The sequence below is a fragment of the Triturus cristatus genome, chromosome 1_2 (assembly GCF_964204655.1).
Source record: "Triturus cristatus chromosome 1_2, aTriCri1.1, whole genome shotgun sequence".
Lineage (NCBI taxonomy): Eukaryota > Metazoa > Chordata > Amphibia > Caudata > Salamandridae > Triturus > Triturus cristatus.
The window spans coordinates 129,153,049-129,170,479 of record NC_140580.1 but is presented as its reverse complement, the minus strand read 5'-3'; the positions used below and the strand labels follow the sequence as shown (position 1 = coordinate 129,170,479).

Genomic DNA, 17,431 nt, shown 5'->3' with positions numbered 1-17,431 from the left:
TCCAGTGCAATTTGTCTCCAAACCCTTGATAGTATGTTAGGTGATGAAAAGTGGAATTAGATTTTGCATCTATTCTGCACAATATCAAGCACTTGTGTCTGTTATGATGTATTATATTCTCCTCTACCAATAACCAATGGTGGCACATTAAAGATTCGCAGTTTTGCTGAAGAAGTCTTTCATGCAACCAAAGGCTGTTCAAAATTAATAAATAAATCAGGTTCGCCTTTTGGCTTGGCCACTGCAGACCTACGGACTTCGCCAAATGCTTTTTGCCAACGCTGTTCATCATCATCATCATCTTCATCACAATGTTGTATCTGAGTGCAATCGTCATCACAAGTGTATATTCGTCATGCCGTTACTGCAGCCCCAGAGTGATGTATAAGTGTGCAGGCACCACCACAAATGTACACTCGTACATAATTTTTTTTTTTTTTTTTTTTGAGGTACTGGCGGAAATGTTTTCTCAGTACCGGCACACACTGTGGAGTAGCTGTGCACTTTAGAAATCTGATTAACAGTTTCAGCTGTGGTGCCAGACCTTTAGGTGTCAATGGGTTATTGTCTAATAAACTGCTTCTGTGCCTCTGAAGAAGGATTCAGCTTGTTTTATTTACAACAATCAGATACCCTCAACATGAGGAGATACAAAAGAAATTGCATTGATCAAGACACACAAGGCTAAAACACAAATGAAATGTCATTTTGGTGAACTGTTCATACGCTTAAGTCAACATGGGATTATGCGGAACCAAAGACACTCATGGACAAAGACACTTAAATCGAAGTAAGTGGAAGCAAAAGACTAGAATGGAGTCACGCAAATGTATTGTGAACTATAACAGGAGGCTGAAAAAGACTGCTGAGGTATAATATGGGGGAGATACCACCTTACCACAGACATGAATAAAACATCCAGAACAACCTTCAAGGGAAAAGAAACTAAGTTATGGTGCAGCAATTTTTGACACTACTAAAGTTCAGCAACTAAAAAGAGATGTGAAACGCTCAACAATGAGAGCCTATTAGAAGTAATGAACTATAGTCAGCACTAAGGAGTATCCTTAAAAACTGGTTGATTACAGCCAATTATGTTTTAGAAGTTCCTATCGAGCAATGATACTTTTTTCCTTCCTTCATTAGGAAATCATTTAAATACTTCAACTACTTATATTACATGACAAAAGGCTATGCCCGCACAAAAGGCAGAAACGTATCCAACATGAAAGAGCGGGGTGTGAGGTTTTGGGGGAGGGGGCAGAACGAGCTTACAATGTTGATTCAAAACAGATACTTATTGAAAAGGTTTTGAATTACAAGCAATACGAATGGAACAAACATGGAGCATGATGAAATTAAGTACTGGAGAATTATTAAAAAGCAGTCTAAAAGCAATGGAACCTAGGAGGGAATCCAGGCAGTGCAAGAGGCGAAGCTCTGCAAGTCTATTTACAATGCATCGAGAGGGCAAGCTACAAAACCCCTGACCAATGTGCACCAAAGTTTCATTTGAGCATGCAGATCAGATCTGAGGACATGTAGTTTGGAAACCAAATTAAACCACACGTAGTTCAGAAACGGAATGAAAACTAAAACTCACTTCTTAACAACTAATGCTGCAGCCAGCTAATGACCTGCATATACCAATTACTAACATCAAAGTCAAAGTGTCAATGAAGGTCTTCCAGCTAGAACCATTTCATTGCATGGTTAGAAGCAGATAAGTAGTTATGTGTGTGGAAAAGGTACAGAAACAGCAGAGCAGTGTAGATTGTAGAGGTCTTGCGTGTATAAGGAACATTTCTGATCTTAGATGGTCATTACAGGAAGCTGTACCAACTATCCACATGTGGGTCATGAATGGAAACACAAAGCGGGAAATGAAATAAAAAACCTATTTAAACTCGTATTGCTATTTGCTCTGGACAGGACACATGCAAAGAAATCAAGCTTTCCTACCTTTTCAAGCTCCTCCATGTTGCAAACCATGTGTGCACAGGTGGTGAAGATTTCCACTGCACTCGACCTTGTGCGTATCCCATACACCTGTCAGAAAAAAGCGACCAATAACTATAAAGTAATTGTTCAGCACCTTCCGAATGCACAGACACAGAAAATAAATTCATATATCATTGCATTTTATTTCAACAGCATTACAATCCTTCATAATGCAGTATTACCAAACTTCTAACCCCCCAATGTTCATTTTCTGCAACTCACTATGTTCACCCTCCTGGCAACTTTTGTTTTTACAACACCTAAAAAGGTTAAGTGCTGGCACTTCTTTATTTGGTGTTGTCACTACTGTTAGAGTGTGTAGTTGGTATAACGGAGTCACATGAACAGGGCCACTGCCAACCCAGGTCTGGAAAGGTGTTATATACGAGTGCCTGTGTGTTGCGCGCTAACAAGAAAAAACATAACCATAACAACGTACCCACTCCCTCCATCCCCCTCCCTACCTCCCTGCTAGACGGATTTAAAACTACCCGCCACCCCAACATTGCAGAGCGCTTCATACCCAATACCTGTAACAGTACTTGCGTTTCGGGGGTGAGAAGTCCGGGGAACGCTGTAGTCTAACCCCTCTTTGAAGATCATTATTCATTCGAATCCCGCCTTAGCCGCACGGCTAGTCCTACAGCTGCGGACCCTGGCCTGCCCTTCCGTCTGATGAAGACGGTCACACTAACTGGATATCATCCGGCGGCGTGTTCATTACTTCTTTATTGGCAGCCCTTGAATAAGTCCTTGAAGGTCGGCGATGTCCATTTGTGCCCCGTCCCCTTTTTTCATTCTTCAGCCTCCGACCTTTGTGCGCTGTCGTCTTCCTGCTCTCGACTGTGATCCTTGGGGTCCCCCTCCACCCCTCGCTGTTGTTGGCGTCTCTCTGACTGTCTGGATCCGTCCACTCATCGCCACCCCTCGTGGGCCTCTTCAGGAGTGTCAAAAAAACAAGTTTTGCCATCCGCCACTACTCGTAACTTTGCCGGAAATAGTATGGAGTAAGTAAATTCTCTGCGCCGAAGTTCCTTTTTAACCGCTTCAGTGCCCATGACGAGATGGTCTCGTCATGGAGCACGGTTGCGCTGTGCCCATGACGAGACTATCCCGTCATGAACCCCGCCCGCTAATGTAACGCCCGGCACAGGGCGGGGAAAGGGCGTGGCACTGAAGGGGTTAATCTCGAAGAAGCTCCTGCGACTTTTGGTAACCGCAGCTGTGTAACCGCAGCTGTGTAGTCCGGGAAAAAGGATACCACAGAGTTTTGGATGCGAATCGGCGGGGCCACTCTTGCCGTTGGCAGTATTGCATCCCGGTCACGGAAATTAAAAATTCGGGCCAGGACGGGTCTGGGAGGTGCTCTAGACTTAGGCTTGCCGCCTAGCACCCTGTACGCCCTTTCTACTGAGAAAAAGGTGGAGAGCCCCCTTGGTTGGAGTCTTGTCTTTATAAGTTCCTAAACATAAAGGTCCATGGCCGGGCCCCCTTCACTCTCGGGAATGCCTGTGAGTCGGACGTTATTGCGGCGAGAGCGCCCCTCCTGGTCACCCAGCTTCGCCGCCATTATTTTGTTTTCAGGCTCCAGGTGGCTAACTTTTTCAAGCAATGTGGCTGTGTCCCCGGCCAGGGTTTTCGTTACTTGTTCCACCTCCGTGACCCTTGCGTTCATTTTCTGGAAGTCAGCCCGTAGGAAGGATACATCCGTAGAAATGGTGCCCACCGTTGACTGCACATTAGTGAGAGCGGCCATAATGTCATCCAGTGTCACTTTATTTGCTCCCTCTCCTTCCGGGGCTTTGTCCGGCATTTCTTTGCGGTCCGGCAGAGCCGGGAAGTCTTTTGCGTATGCATACTTGTCCAGTTTGCCCTGGGCGGTTGTGGGTGGGCCCCTGCCCCGCCCCCTTCTTGTCTGGGGAACTTTGCGCCGGCCGGTAATCGCCGCCGCCAGCCGCGGGATTGTCCCTCCACGCGCGGCCTGTCGGTTTTCCCGCCGCGCAATTACCTGAAAGGTGTCGGGGCAGAGCGCTAGTATTGGTCGCACCGCCAAGAAACACGCGGTCCCGGGGGGGGGGGGGGCACTCCACCTGGCCGAGTGAACTCTGTCAGCCACTCCGGGCGTATAGACCGTCCGAGTGCAGGCATCAGTGACCATACCCCGGAGAAACCTGTTCAGTAGGCCAGGTCTGCAATGGGCTCCGGGCGTTAATTCAGCCGGCTCTCCCCGGGGTCGGTGTCCCTCTTAGTAGTTGCGGCTTAATGCTGCCCCGGGTCGCCCTGCACGCCCCAGGGGTCGCTTCCAGAGATTATGGCTTCAATAATGGCCTCCACCACGAGGTCCTTGTTAGCTTGGGCTGTGTCCCCTGGAGATTAGCATTTACAGATGGGGCTCAGGAGTAGTGAAGGGCCGGGTCTCTGCTGGGTTCTCCAGGCCCTACTCTTCACCAAGTGGGTGCTCCCGCCTCCGTCCCGCACCTCGTTCCCCCCGTCAGCAGTCCTCGCCTGGAGCCGGGGCCCGACTCATCCCCCGATGGGCTCCGACTCACCGCAGGTCCCAGCAGCAGCAGGCATCATGACCGTCCTCCTCCCCAAGCACCTCAGGGCAGGTCAAGCTGTAGGTCGAGCAGGAGCCAGCGCCACAGGTGTCCCTCCTCCGTCCGCCTCTCGATGCCGAAGCCAGGGGGAGGGGGGGGGGAGAAGAGAGGGGAGGGGAACCGGCACGATCTCGTGTCGGTACCCGACCGCGCCGCACAGCCCCCAGTACAGGCTGCCGGCTCTGATGGATGTGCTCACAAAGCCGGCAGTTGAGCGTCGCCCGCTGGGTCCGAGTCTAAGGCCAGTCCCCGGCCTCAGCCTCAGCCTCGTGTGCAGGCCGCACCGCCTCACCCGATCCCTCCAGCTTCACACGCCCGGAGGGCAGATCGATCGGTGCACCGCTGATTCCGGTCTTCTATGGTCGTCTTCAAGGTAGGATAATTGTATGGATTATGTGCCGGATTTTTAGGGGAATCTAGGAAGCGGCCATCTTAATGGGCAGCAAGCCATGCCCCCCATCAAAAAGTGCTGGCACTTCTGCATAGGAATTCAGACCCAGTGCTGCAAGTTTGGACTCTTTCACAAGTTCAAAGTCTACAGTGAATTCCTTAAAAATCTAACGACAATTCAGGCAGCGCTGTAGACTTTCCAACAAGGAACGCTACTGTACTTTCTTATTCAGATACGGAATGAGCATTTAACCAAGTGCTTTGAGCTCGCCTGCCTCAATCAATTTCCTAGTTGTCCAGCAAAGTGGTTTGTGTGTGTGAAAATTCTCACAGTTTGTTCTAAATCACTCAATGTGAAATTTTCAACCAGTTCCCATTCTAGCAGGAATAAAGACACCAAGCAGTTTGGTTTGCCTTTAGGACTATCCTTTTGATTTATCCTGTCTGACTGCAGATTAAATACCCAACCTGCCCTGCTCGGTAAATGGGTATTTGAATAGCATAGCTGTTGTTGTGGACTTGTGGATGCAAGTCTCTCAGTTTACCCTGAAACAAGTTCAGTTAGAGTACTCTGACTTCAGGGTGGGCTAGTAATGGATTTGACCTGACTGCTTCCAATACTATGGCTTCCTTTTAGGCCCCCTGCCACATTCTGACGAACCGGACAACTCAGCTGACTACTAACAATAGAATCAGGCTCTAATCTAAAAACAACATTAGAATATTGATACGTATGACAAACTCAGAATTAAAGGTGTGAGCTAATTGGTGAAAGGAAAAAATAACAGTAGAACTGAATCTATGAAAAATAACTATGGCACTTCAAAAAGTGTATTATTTAATCTAATGTGAAAAACAATCATCCCAAGAACAAGGTAAAGACACTTTTGAAGCTTGCCTGTTCTATGCATATGCTGGTTTGCACACCGGACATTCAGCCTTTCCACGCTGTGGCTTACAATAAGACAGGGGCTCACAAAAATGCCAAAGTGGTACCCCCTGCTATGAAAGTCACCTCCTTACACAAGTTATTTTGCACAGGATACTCAGCCTTTGCCATCTAAACTCCATGACAGATGGCGGACACCGAGGACAGATGTGTCTTTCTGTTGGATCATCTTGATGATGAAGAGGTACTTTTAACTAATGTATACGCCACAAACACTAGTCAGGAAGAATTTTATGACACCCGATCAGTAGTAATAACCCAGTGTACTTGGTCCCACATGCTTCTGGGTGGAGGCTGTAATGGGGTGAAGGACTTTTACAGGGATAAATCTCAATCTCCACTGGCCATGGCAGCATCAATAAGGATAGCCAAGGCTTTGTCAACTTTGCGAAAATACTGGTCACCCACGGATGTCTGGGCAAAGGAACATACCAATCTTAAAGAGTATTCCTTCTTCTCCTCCATTTACGACGTCCATGTTAAACTTGATAAAATATATAGCAGATAGGACCTGCTTCCCTAGTTAGCTAGCACAGAATACTGGGTTAGGACATGACCATAAACCACGGATTGTCCACTTTTTTTTTTTTTTTTTCGGGGACATCCCCAATCCATGATCTGAATGTGAAGATTGCAACACAGAGCACTGGAGGACCCTTCCTTTGGGGGAAGAAGTTGACAGAGTTTAATGCCAACAAGAGAACCGCATCAGAAGTCACAACAAATTGGTGGCTTTAAAGGCAGTGTTAAGCAGCTCATGAATAGCAGCAACACACAGCATTAGAGCAAAACTCACAGGAAGGTGAGCCAGCATAGAAACCCAAATTGGCCCCCTCAGATCAGATAATTCTAAAAACTTAAAGTGATAAGGAGAAACATGAGCAATATGAGGAGCAACACACCAGTGGCGTAACAAAACCTGAGGGGGCCCCCCCTCGGACTCAGCCAAGAGGTCTCAGGTCAGGGTATGTGCTGATGGGGCCCCCTGGAACTGGGCTCCCCCTACACCGCGGGGGGTCTATGTTACACCACTGCAACACATTACACAAAATAAAGTGAGTTGTCATAATTAAAATGCATATGTAATCTCTTAGCTGGTAGGAGCTGGTTGAATCTTGCCCTGGCTTATCTACCAAGACCAAAGAGGTTGGCCCAATAAGCAAATAATAGATGTAGTGAGACAACCCTGATACAACAGGTTATTACTTAGGTTGTTTTTCTATTATTCTACTGAGCTATACTCTGTACAACAGAGGCAACTGGATTTCTACTACTGGATTGCACTACTACAGAGACTGCACCCAGATCACAATGTAAGAGCATGGGCGTTACTTAGTCAGTGATCTTCAGTGGGTATAAATCTTACATTTCCTAACTAAGAAAGAATGGAGGTGGAGGGGTGAGAGAACCAAGAGGAAGAGGGTCAGTACTGATTTGCATAAGGTGTGCCTCCGTCCACAGTGGCACATTGGGCAACAAGCAGGGAGTTCGAATGCTACCCCAAGGGGTTGCTACTGGTTAGACTACTTGCAAGCATTCATCCCATCAGCTTTTAGGTGTTTGATTGGCAGTAGTATGCCTGGAAACCTGAGATTGTCACAGCTTTCCAAGTCATATACTACCAATGTTTGTGAATTCCCAAAAATAGTACATTTGTACCCATTCAAGGAGTACTTCTATGGGTGCACATTTACTAATTTATTTTGTTAAACTTATCACTTTATGGGCCTGATTCACAAATATAAAATTGTTTACACTTTTGAGTAAGTTTAATATTTTTTAGCTATTCCCTATTTATACCAAAAGTGTCTCCACCAAATTGAAGGGTCTGAGGGCTATTCACAAGCAGCATTTTGTGATACTTCTGAAGTACTACTGCAAAAAACACAGCAGTACTTTAGAAGTGCAGTTTGTGAATAACATTTTATAGTAAGAATGTTTGTATTAATTGATTTAGACCTTTAACAAGGCCAACAATTAAAGTTGAATACAGAGAACACACAAAAATGAGACTTAATAATAAATACAGTTTGTCTAAAACATTGATAATAAATACTTAAAAAAGGTATTCAGATTGTAACAAACAAATTCATTAGGAGGAGAATTAATTATAACGATCACATTGTTAACAGTAAATACCTTGTGTCTAAAGTACATGAGGTTTAAAAAACGATGCCAGACTTCTACTATCAATGTATTTGGACAGATGTATAGCACATGGGATAGGTCTTGTTCCCCTCCACTACAGAGCTTACATAGTCTTGTTTAAGCACGTGTTTTATCCCAGTGCTTAGTATGAGAGTCTAAAGGCAAGATTCTAAAGTATAGCCTGATAATTCTGTCGTGTCCCCTCGGGTGGCCTCTCCTCAGGATGACGCTGATGCTAAACAGGGTCCACCTCCCATCTGCCCCTAGTCCGGCGGACGTATGATACCCTCGGATGGAGGGGGCAGGTGAGCGAGGGAAGGTAGGACAGGAACGGCAGGGACGGAGATCTGGAAGGAAGCAAAACACTCTGTAAGCGTGGGCCTGCTCTGCTAATCCCCCTCTCTGATCCCCTATGAGTGTAGCTCGCTTACCTGATTTCTCCGCCCTCCTAGTTGTGGGAATACCAAGGGACTCCCCTTCTTCTTTGGACGGGAGCAAGGAGGAGTACAGGAAAGACAATGCCCCGGGCTAGGTTGCTCCTAACCGGAGTCCGGTATGATCCGCCTAGCTGGGTGCTCTTCCCACCTGCGAACTCCGGGGAGCCCCGTTTGTCTCTCGGGGAGGGGTCGCAGGTTGTTGGCCGGGCCTGTGGCCTCAAGGCGTCGAGACGCTTCCACCCGGAAGACGTCGTGAGTAAGATAGGATAGCTCAATAGCGCTGCCACTGCTAGGCTCGGAAATCCAGTGAGCCGAGGAGCGCTATCTCCTTGAAGTGCAACGGCCCGGAAATCCTGTGGGCAGAGGTGGTGTTGGCGGCTCCCCGGGGGAGGCCGGTATCGAGGAGTAAACCCCTCGCTGGTGACCCGGAAATCCTTCGGGCTATGGTAGTCGGGTGGCGCTACTACTCGTCTCGCGGAGGAGCCGGGAGTCGAGGAACGCTTCGCGGGTAGGGCGCCTGGCAATTTCCAAGCGGGAGACGAGAAGAGAGAACCGCACTCTCTTCTCTTTGAGGAACGGGATCTGAGGTGCGTGACAGCGCCACAGGGACAGTTCTGAGGCGCTTCACGGGAGTTTCCAACGAAGGAGTCTTCGGGAAAGCCGATGCTGCAGGTCTGTTTCGCAGGTAAACGATGGAGCCGGTTCTTGAACGCACGTAGCACGTACCTTCTCTGACGGGTAACATCCGGGAATAATCGGCGTTTTCCGGAGGGTGTGTCCGTCTTTTATGCTTCCTGTCTCGTGACCTATTACGAAACTCAGGGATGGCCGGGATGTCTGGGTCTTGTAGTTCGCTCTTGGGAATGTTCCGTTGTTCACCTCCCGGGTTCCGTAGTGACCGGCCCTCAGCGGCTACCGAGTGCGATCGTAACAAATACAGCATTGAACCCTGTGGTCCAGTGTAAATCTCAGATACTGCTGGTAGGTCTTATACTCAAGAGACACTAAATAGGATCTATAGTGGGATAGTTGAGAACAGTGAGCAGAATCTAGGACAAAGCTAAGATATGGTGTCATATTTTATTTTTAATAATAGTTTTAGATGGTCCAGCGTCCAAGACTGTAAGAGGGGTATTTTGCATTCAAAGTGAGATAAAGCTACTATAAGATTTTTGTTAAAAGTAAAATTGCTCTATCCAACCTCAAAGGTTGCGAGCTTTAGTATAATTTGCAAGGTATCTTTACCTGCGTGTATCATATTATATGCCCATCTGATTATGTTGGGCAAGGCGATTGTATAGGCACTAATCAGGGACAGTTTTAGTTGGAAGTGCTTGGACCAGGGTAGTCTGACTAGTATTCGTTATTTTCCGTAGTAGTTTCCCTTCGCACTTATGCATGAAATGCCATTTATCTATTGGGACGTATTCTAATGCATATGTCGAATTTTGGCTCGATACATTTCCAAGAGTGGGTAGAAGTGCCTCTTTCCTGAGAAAGAGTAAAAACTCTTTAGTGCACTTGAATGGGCTGTAGCCTTCAATTCTAAGTGCCGAAGATGAGAATTATTTTCAAGCGTCTGTGTGAACATTCTCCCTAAAAACACTTTTTGCTTTCCTCTCCCAATTTCCAGTTAAAGTGGGTATGATGTTTCCTTCCCCTAAATGGCAAACACTTTTGTATTTGAGATATTTACTTTCAGTAAATATTCTTCAGTATAGCTAAAAAGGGCGTCTAAGTTGTGTTGCAGGCCAATCGGTGTTCGGTCAAATAGGACCACATCGTCTGCCTACATTAAGGTCTGGATTTTGTGAAAAGCTATTGGGGGGGCAGTGGGGCAGAAGGAGTACTTTATTCCTACTAAATACTCAGGTAAATCATTCACAAATATGGATAACAGTATAGGGGCTAGCAGACAGCCCTGCTTAAGGCCGATCAAAGTGAGTATCTTGCGAGTTAGACCATTTTCACTCCCCATCTGGACTCTACACCACGTTGCTGTTTGCAATGCCTCGATTAGCCTTAATAAGCTGTCAGGGATCCCCATTTTCTCCAATTTCCTCCATAAGGTGGGTTTGTCGAACCTATTAAAAGCTGTTGAGAAATCTACAAATTAACTATAGACTATCTGGGATTTCATTGTTCAATTTATGTTTGTAAAAGTCCGATGTTATCAATAACTGAGTGCTTAGGATGAATGCCTGCCTGGACTATCGGAATCACACCCTTGGAAAAGGCACAGTCTTTCAGGTGGTCCAGGATACTTGCAGCGAAGATTTTCCCAGTTGAGTCCGGTAGAGCAATTTGTCTGTAGTAACTGGGAGAAAGGCATGAGCCCTTCTTTAAGAGTGGAATAAAAATGCTCCTAGTCGTGGGAGGAGCCAAGATGGCGACCGGAGCAGACGCTTGAGCGCCCGGCTCCGTCGGTCCGTGGCCTCGGACTACTATCCTGATGCCCATCCTCGCCGATTTTCGAGGTGAAACGTGTGCGAAGACGCGCTGACCGTGCTGCCGCTTTCCCGGAGTCTCAGCCCGCCCGGATGCCCGAGTTCTGGGTGCTTTTGTCTTCGGCACTGAAATCCTGCGCCATTACGGCCTTTGCTGGCCCCCTGGAAGCTCCGCAGTTACCGGACCAGCGAGCGCTAACTTGAGCCCCGCGGTCCCGATCTCCCCTCGCACCACGGATCGCTGCCGGATGAGCCCGGAGAGGGACGGCCGGACACCTTCTGCACCCTGTGCCGGCTGGGCTGGAGCTGTGGGGTGGGCCCCGGTGCGGCGTGTCTCCTGTCCCGCTCTGATGACCGCGCTGTGGGATGCTGCTGCCCCCTTCGCCTATTGCCTAGCCATCGGCGAAGGGAACCTGCGAGAAGAGAAGCGACTGTCGGCCGTTCCCGTTGCGGCGTAGACCTGAGGGGAATTGACTCCTTGCCACGACTCCCCCCCCCCCTCGGCCATTGCACCGTATAGCGGCAAAACATGGCGCTGAGTGCCTGCTCGAGGCTGGGGGGTGCTACTCCGGTCTCGCCCGCTGCCCACTTCGCCCTCCCTCTTACGGACACCAGCTCCACGGTGCCGTCCCGGATTGCTGCCGCTGTGGGGGCCCAGCCTCCGCCGACATGCGGCTCCGTTCTGGCTGCCCTGCGGGACTTCCAACTACAGATGTGCGCTGGCCTGCAAGCGCTGAGTGAGCGGCTTGACCCCATACTGTCGGCTGCGGGTCGTGAGCGCACTGTTTGTCATCTACAGGGCGTGGATCTCCCGGTGCTTTTGTCCACTTGCGGGGACGCAACGGCGATGTATGACTGTACTACACTGATGCCTTCACCTGGCGCTCCTGGCGCTCAGGGTACACCGCTCTACACCTCAACTGCGGACACTTTGTCCCCCTGGTCATGGCTGCCTGCCTCATTGTTGCCTGCCTCGCCGCGTCCGCTGGACTATCCTGTTGAGCGATACCTAACGGCGTCGTGGAACCGTCCGCGGTGGTCCACGGCTTACTTTTTGTGGAACTCCTGTACCTTAATTGCCAGGTTTGGATTTTATGTGGTGCAAAGAGGGACCTCAACCGATGGTTGGCGGCCATTTCGTGATCCTACTTCACCATCCTTTCACGAGCGGCCATCTTGTCTTTGTCTGCTCGGGACACGGGGCCTTCATGCAGGGGCTGGTTTAATCCCACGCCCGCGATCGGGCCAGGGCTAGACTGACTTCTATTGCCAGGGTTTATGGACGGGCTGGCCTGGGACTGGAACTGTATGTCTGTTTTGCGCGCACTCATCGCGACTTGTATCCATTCGCTTACACTGTGGTGCCATGGTATCTTCGCATGCCGTTTTTTGGAGTAGTGGGCTCTCAGTGTGTGGGGGCCATGACTGGCTGATGGTTCGGGGCGCTCTGGTGTCCCGTGGGCTCCTCCTCACCTTCTTTTCTGTTTTCTTATTTTCTTTACTCTATTCCCACTTTCTCTCTTCTCTATATTTCGGGTTCATTGGGCGACAGGCACTATGTCGGGGGGGGGTAGGCCGTAGCCTCCGCATTGGTGTAGGGTGGGGGGATAATACTCTGTTCTTAATTAGTTCTATGGGCCTTTTTTCTTCTATGTCTCTGCGCTCTACTTTCTTCGATTCGGGGTCCGGGTGTGGGGTGGATCAAGTGGGGGCGGCTCCGGAGGGGTGCGTACCTGCTCATGTGACTATCCTGTTATATTTCGGCACCGCCTCACTGTTTGAGTTTTTTACTTCCATTGTTGTTCTTACTGATGTTGCTGCTCTCCCGTGTGATGAGGCTATCTTGCGGACTCGAATCTCCTTTGTTCTTATCCTTCATTGACTTTTTTCTTTGATAAAATAATCTAAAAACTTAAAATTAACCTTCACTTCTCCTTCCCCGGGTGTCAAAGATATCTCCAGTATGTGACTCATAACTCGTTGTTAATCCTGACCATTGACGCACGGGGGATGTAATGTGGGTATCAGTGCTTCATTGTATCGTGGCCGGCCTGACGGTTGTAGGCCCGTATTTGTTCTTTTAAGATGCACAAATAAAGGTTTTTAAAAAAAAAAAAAAAAAAAAAAAAAAAAAAAAATGCTCCTAGTCCATGATTTTGGAATTCGACCAGTTTCATAGCTGTGACTGAACAGTGGTGCCAAGAACTTGCACCATCCTTCAGGATTATTTTTAAGGATTGTAACAGGAATCTTATCAGATCCCATCGCAACAGAGGCTTTCGCCCTCCTGATATACGATTTAATTTGTTCATCAGTCGGGGCACTTATCAGACAATCTGTTTCGTGAATACGCTTGCTATTAGAAAGGTCACTTTGACAAAGGTTGACCAGATTTGTTTTGTAGCACTCCAGTAGATACCGTTCCCATTCATTTTGGGAGACCAGAGATGCTGTTTGGGATTTTTGGGCTCCGGTTGCTTTCGTTATTAGGCGCCAGAACTGCTGGTTATTTTTTTGAGAAACTGCCATCTTCAAGTCAGCCCAGTTTTTAGCCATAATTTCTCTTTTTCTGGTCAGTTTTTAACTTTCTTTCTGTAAGATGGAGATTTCTTTTTTCCTAAGGGCTGGGAAACCGAAGAATTGCAGTCAAATTAATCTATTTATAACATAAAAATAACAGAACGTGTATTTGTAAAGCGCACGTTCTCCCATTGGTTTCTTGGCGCTGAACAACAGATGTTTATTGTTATCCAACTTAATGGTACTCATTTTATCGACCTCAGACGGAAGAAAGGCTGAGTGGACCCGCCGGGATTTGAACCTGTGACCATGAGGTCGAACACAGGCCCCTGCAGTGGATGCATTAGTCCACTGAGCCACCAGACCCGGCTGGTAAGTTATGTGTCTTGACATACCATCTATAGGGTTATTCATATTTCTTGACGGTTTTGATTTATTAATTATCGGGGCAACCAGTTTCTGGATTGCTTTAACATCTGCCGTAAGGATTTGTTCAAAATTTAGGACTGGATTGATTTTCATATTAGATTGGAACAGCTGCGGAGCGATGCTCATAGTATTCAGTTTATTCAAGCTGCGAGTGTTCTATATGAGTCTGCCCAGTTTGTGGGCTATTAAAGAATCTCCATTCATTTGTGATAAGGACCAAGAGGAGGGAGATAGAAGCTTTAGTTAGATTTTTTATTTCATTATTGCAGGATCACGGCTTTGTGTAAAATGAGTACTGTGATTTCTGAAATAAGTCGTGACTACTAATACGTAATCTAATATTGACAAACCGGGGACTCCCATTCTTCTATGATGCTGAAATATTGCCTTCTGTTCTGCAGTTCAAGATTGTCCGTTAACTGACTCTAAAGTCAGTTTCCCTTGCATATTGCCTTCTATGGACCCTGGAAAAATAGGATTTGGTAGGGAACAGAGTTCATCAAAGTCTTTCCTTCTGGATGCTGTTATCATGGTGTTGGGAATTTTCGCATTAAAGTCCCAAAAAAGAAGGAATGACGGATTGATTCCAGAGTGTGTGAATCATTCTACTAGCTCAAAGATATTTACCAATAATGCGCTAAATTGCAAGCCAGGAGGAGCATAAACATTAAACAGAAATCACGTATCTGCAGAGGTCGAACTTTCCTTAGGGATTTTTAACTTAATGCACTGGAAATTTTTGCTGGGTAAGTGGATTATTTCAAAGTCCCACTTAATTTCTCTGATATCAGAAGAGCTAAATCTCTCTTTGCATGACCGCATCTCAAGCTTTCTAATGTTATTTCAAAGACAAAGTAGTATTTTTTTATCAAACTTATTAGAGGCCCAAGTCTCTTGAAGGCAGGCAATTGCTGGGGAAGTATCTAAGATTAGATCATTTAGAAAATTCGAACCTTGCCATATTCCAGGAAACTATGTCTATAATTTTGCTAAAAATGTATTTTAGATCCTCTTCCCTGCCTGTTGGCATTTAAAGAGCTTGTAATCCATGTCCAAGAGTTACTTTTTAGTGAATTCCTGTGGTTAGAATTAATATGGTTCCAGATCTTCCTGTCTCCATCTTCAAGGTAGATGGTTAGGATATCTGCTTGTACAGAACATGAATGCACTTTCTGATAATTATTTTGTAGTTGATGCAGTAGGGCTGTGAATTTCGAGAAAGAGTAAACTGCGGGGCAGCAAAGCATGTTCCGAGGTAGAGTGGGTTGGTTGAAATTGACTACTGTTACGATGCCGCTTCACTCCTTGAGATAAAAAAAACGGGAATGCAGACGTGCGGCCGGGAACGGGAGTTGTGTGCGCGCGCGCGAAAGTGGAACTCGAAAGTGAAACTGATCGCGGTCCAGATGGCGCCTCGGACGGTGAAAGCTGGCGGGTGCGCACATGCACGCTAGCGTGCACACAAGCTTGAGGCCACCAAAAGCATGGGGTAGCAATTTGAAAACACCGCTTACTAAATGTCTCGCAGAGCAGCGTATGCGCTGGCTCAGGCGGTACCTCAAAACAGGGCATTTCCTAGAGTCTTCTGTTCAGAAACATGGATACAAAATCTAAGATTTGGAGTTGAAGTACAGATGAACACGTTACTTACCTTCGGTACCTCCTTATCTGACAGAGTATCTAGCAGCAGATTTCTTACCTTAGAATTATACCCAGGCGTCATCCAGATACGGACATTTTAGAGCAGTACCTTTGCGCACGGATAGGTGGCATCTTCCGGCTCTGCGCCGTCTGCACCAGGAGTGACCGACATACGCTATACCTGTGTAAGCCCCACCTTGGGGCACTGATGTCAGTTCATTTTTGCAACTTTCCACACTACGAGCGTGGAGCTGGCGATGAAGAGTGACCACTGGTGGGAGTTTCTAGCGTCCATAGTAAGGGGAAATATCATCCTTTAATCGGAGCGTGGAGGATGGAAGTGTTGGTAAGGAATCTGTGGCTAGACAAAGTCTATCAGATAAGGCATTACAGAAGATAAGTAACTTCTTCATCTAATAAAGGCTTCTAGCAGCAGTTTCCTTACTTTAGAGTAGATACCCTACCAATGCCTCAAAGGAGGTGGGTCTGCCATCCCAACTTAGACCAGAAAGTCCGGCAGGACCGAACAGGCAAAATGTCCATCCCGACAGACCTAACTGTCCAGGCAGTAGTGCTTAGTGAATCTGTGCATTGAAGCCCACGTTGCAGCTTGACTGATATCCAGGACTGAAACTCCACAAGCTAACGCAGTGTTCGCAGCTGTGGCTCTGGTAGAATGAGTGAGCGTTTGGCCAATACACAGACTAGGACTGGATTGATTTTCATATTAGATTGGAACAGCTGCGGAGCGATGCTCATAGTATTCAGTTTATTCAAGCTGCGAGTGTTCTATATGAGTCTGCCCAGTTTGTGGGCTACTAAAGAATCTCCATTCATTTGTGATAAGGACCAAGAGGAGGGAGATAGAAGCTTTAGTTAGATTTTTTATTTCATTATTGCAGGATCACGGCTTTGTGTAAAATGAGTACTGTGATTTCTGAAATAAGTCGTGACTACTAATACGTAATCTAATATTGACAAACCGGGGACTCCCATTCTTCTATGATGCTGAAATATTGCCTTCTGTTCTGCAGTTCAAGATTGTCCGTTAACTGACTCTAAAGTCAGTTTCCCTTGCATATTGCCTTCTATGGACCCTGGAAAAATAGGATTTGGTAGGGAACAGAGTTCATCAAAGTCTTTCCTTCTGGATGCTGTTATCATGGTGTTGGGAATTTTCGCATTAAAGTCCCAAAAAAGAAGGAATGACGGATTGATTCCAGAGTGTGTGAATCATTCTACTAGCTCAAAGATATTTACCAATAATGCGCTAAATTGCAAGCCAGGAGGAGCATAAACATTAAACAGAAATCACGTATCTGCAGAGGTCGAACTTTCCTTAGGGATTTTTAACTGAATGCACTGGAAAGTTTTGCTGGGTAAGTGGATTATTTCAAAGTCCCACTTAATTTCTCTGATATCAGAAGAGCTAAATCTCTCTTTGCATGACCGCATCTCAAGCTTTCTAATGTTATTTCAAAGACAAAGTAGTATTTTTTTATCAAACTTATTAGAGGCCCAAGTCTCTTGAAGGCAGGCAATTGCTGGGGAAGTATCTAAGATTAGATAATTTAGAAAATTCGAACCTTGCCATATTCCAGGAAACTATGTCTATAATTTTGCTAAAAATGTATTTTAGATCCTCTTCCCTGCCTGTTGGCATTTAAAGAGCTTGTAATCCATGTCCAAGAGTTACTTTTTAGTGAATTCCTGTGGTTAGAATTAATATGGTTCCAGATCTTCCTGTCTCCATCTTCAAGGTAGATGGTTAGGATATCTGCTTGTACAGAACATGAATGCACTTTCTGATAATTATTTTGTAATTGATGCAGTAGGGCTGTGAATTTCGAGAAAGAGTAAACTGCGGGGCAG

General features: G+C 46.7%; 1 protein-coding gene across 1 annotated transcript in view; it reads right to left on the bottom strand.

Moving 5' to 3' along the window:
- The window catches only part of LOC146866945 (importin-9-like), a 245,671-nt gene that overhangs the window by 57,817 nt on the left and 170,423 nt on the right, over positions 1-17,431 (bottom strand). The window contains exon 7 of the mRNA XM_085603271.1: positions 1,963-2,049. Within this exon, the coding sequence (XP_085459397.1) occupies positions 1,963-2,049 (87 nt within the window). The remainder of the gene's footprint in view (positions 1-1,962; positions 2,050-17,431) is intronic.